The 1,924-nt window shown below is 42.4% G+C and overlaps 1 protein-coding gene across 1 annotated transcript; it reads right to left on the reverse strand.

The window, feature by feature from the left end:
- Positions 1–387: 387 nt before the first annotated feature.
- Positions 388–1,125, reverse strand: LOC131293719 (uncharacterized). The gene is made up of 2 exons (XM_058321790.1): positions 978–1,125; positions 388–782 (listed from the first exon to the last, which is right to left on the reverse strand). The coding sequence occupies exons 1-2, from the start codon at positions 1,123–1,125 to the stop codon at positions 388–390; spliced, it is 543 nt and encodes a 180-aa protein (XP_058177773.1).
- Positions 1,126–1,924: the final 799 nt, after the last annotated feature.

Genomic DNA, 1,924 nt, shown 5'->3' on the forward strand with positions numbered 1-1,924 from the left:
TGTTAATGCATCCTAACATACCTTTCAATGTGGCCCGCATCGGTGAATCGGCAATAAAAGCACGAAGACGGAAAGGAATCATCTTTTCACCGAATCTAAACCCTCTACGCTGGAGATCATTTATTTCTAACACCAATGGTCTTAGAAATTCATCCAAGTTTCCGGGTTTAGTTCGACCCCCAAAGGTTCCAACAACCATCATTGGATGCTTACCCAATTCAACCACCCTTATCTGAATTGGCCACAGCTGTTGGCGAGAACTTTTAAACAGAGGTAGCCCGTCAATCGATACATCAACCGTAAATTGCGAAACCTCAGGAATGACGTTTCTGAAAGCAAAAACGGCAGGAGGTTTATTATTTGCTATATTAATAAATTTGTATATACTCACTCGAAATAGTTTAGGATGACTTTTTCTATTCCATAATACCATAATCGACCATTTGCGATCTGTTTGATCTGACTACCAACCTTATAGGGTGTTTTCATTAGCGTTCGAGAAGCCTTCGGAACTTTACCGTTGGTATTTTTTCTAATTATCGCCAAGATGGCTCCCACAGCAATACTAGACAGCCGATACGTTACGGCTGCATGTCTCAGTGCATCCGTTAACGATAAATAGTTTACAAAGCTATAAGGACCATCCTCTTCATCTTGGTCATAGTCCTCAGCCGTTATATTTTCCTCTTCTACATCCTCCCACTCATCTTCACTGTTATCAGGGTTAGGATCATTAGAAGCACTCGATATTAACAAGTTTGATGCTTCTTCCGGAGTAACATCTACAATAAAATTAATAATAGTATATAAAATAGGCAGGACATTCGAAAAATTAAAACTATAGTTTTACTGATCACAACAGCATTCCAATCAATCGATTTCAAGACAAACTTCCTCAAACTCCATTGTTCAACCCTTCATGGTTCACTTTTTTCAATTTAACTTCCATCCTCGTTCATTGTTTTCGTTATATTTACCTATTCCCAGATCCGGCAAAGTTGGAAAGGCTCCCCCTGCTTGATTAAATGGCTGCATTTGTGATTCAATATCACGGTCTAAAGATTCAAGCATCCGCTTACGCTTACGGCAAAGATTTCCGTCGTGTTTCATTTTTTTGGAGTCCATAACGTTTTCTGTAATATTTTACTTATAATAAGTCGTTGGAGCTAACGGAAAACCAAACTTACCTGTCCGAATCAAAAACTAAACAACAAATCAATATGGCCGCTTTGTTAGTTTCTACTTTTCCAACTCAACTACTTTGACAACACTCTGTTTGAGGACGCGGAATGAGGAACGGACGTTCATTCGAGTGAAAAGTATGAGTGGGGGGAATGATACATTCGAGAAAAGCAATGTTGTCGTACGATGAGTCCCGTTTCTGGACTAGCGGGGTAAAATACATGGTGGAAACATGGAGAAACGGGTGGAAGCTGAGTGTCGTGAGTGATTTTGTTCAACCGGGTGATGATCAGTGGTATGCTGTATATGACGACTTCAATTATTCCTCGCTGCTATGGAGCTTTGACGGCACCAATATACCGGATAGCATTCAACCGACGCCCGTATATCGGGGTTGTAGTCTATTTCTCGATGCTATGAGTTCGATGGGCTTACCCAACATGGACACGTTACATGTACACTTTTTCTTGGCGTAACGACCTCTTGGTCATGCCTGCCCGTTAGGGGCTTACGACACTTATTTCCCTGTTGTACGTGGATAGTCAGTCCTCTCGTACAGAGGAGGGTTCGGTCTAGGTTGGGATTCGAACCCACGCCGTCGAGGTGGTGAGCCCCGGCGCTCATGGGACGATTTTCTAACCGGCGCTACCGCTCGGCTGTCGCGGACCCCCTACATGCACATATTTTGCGCTTTTCTTTCGTCTCACGATTCTCACGAGTCCAAGAGACATTTAAAAATCAT

Source organism: Anopheles ziemanni, chromosome 2 (genome assembly GCF_943734765.1).
Source record: "Anopheles ziemanni chromosome 2, idAnoZiCoDA_A2_x.2, whole genome shotgun sequence".
Taxonomy (NCBI): domain Eukaryota; kingdom Metazoa; phylum Arthropoda; class Insecta; order Diptera; family Culicidae; genus Anopheles; species Anopheles ziemanni.

Coding starts and splice junctions, on each gene's coding strand:
- LOC131293719 (XM_058321790.1), bottom strand. CDS start 1,125: ATGGACTCCAAAAAAATGAAACACGACGGAAATCTTTGCCGTAAGCGT. Junction 783..977: donor TTTGCCGGATCTGGGAATAG/GTAAATATAACG, acceptor ATTTTATTGTAG/ATGTTACTCCGGAAGAAGCA.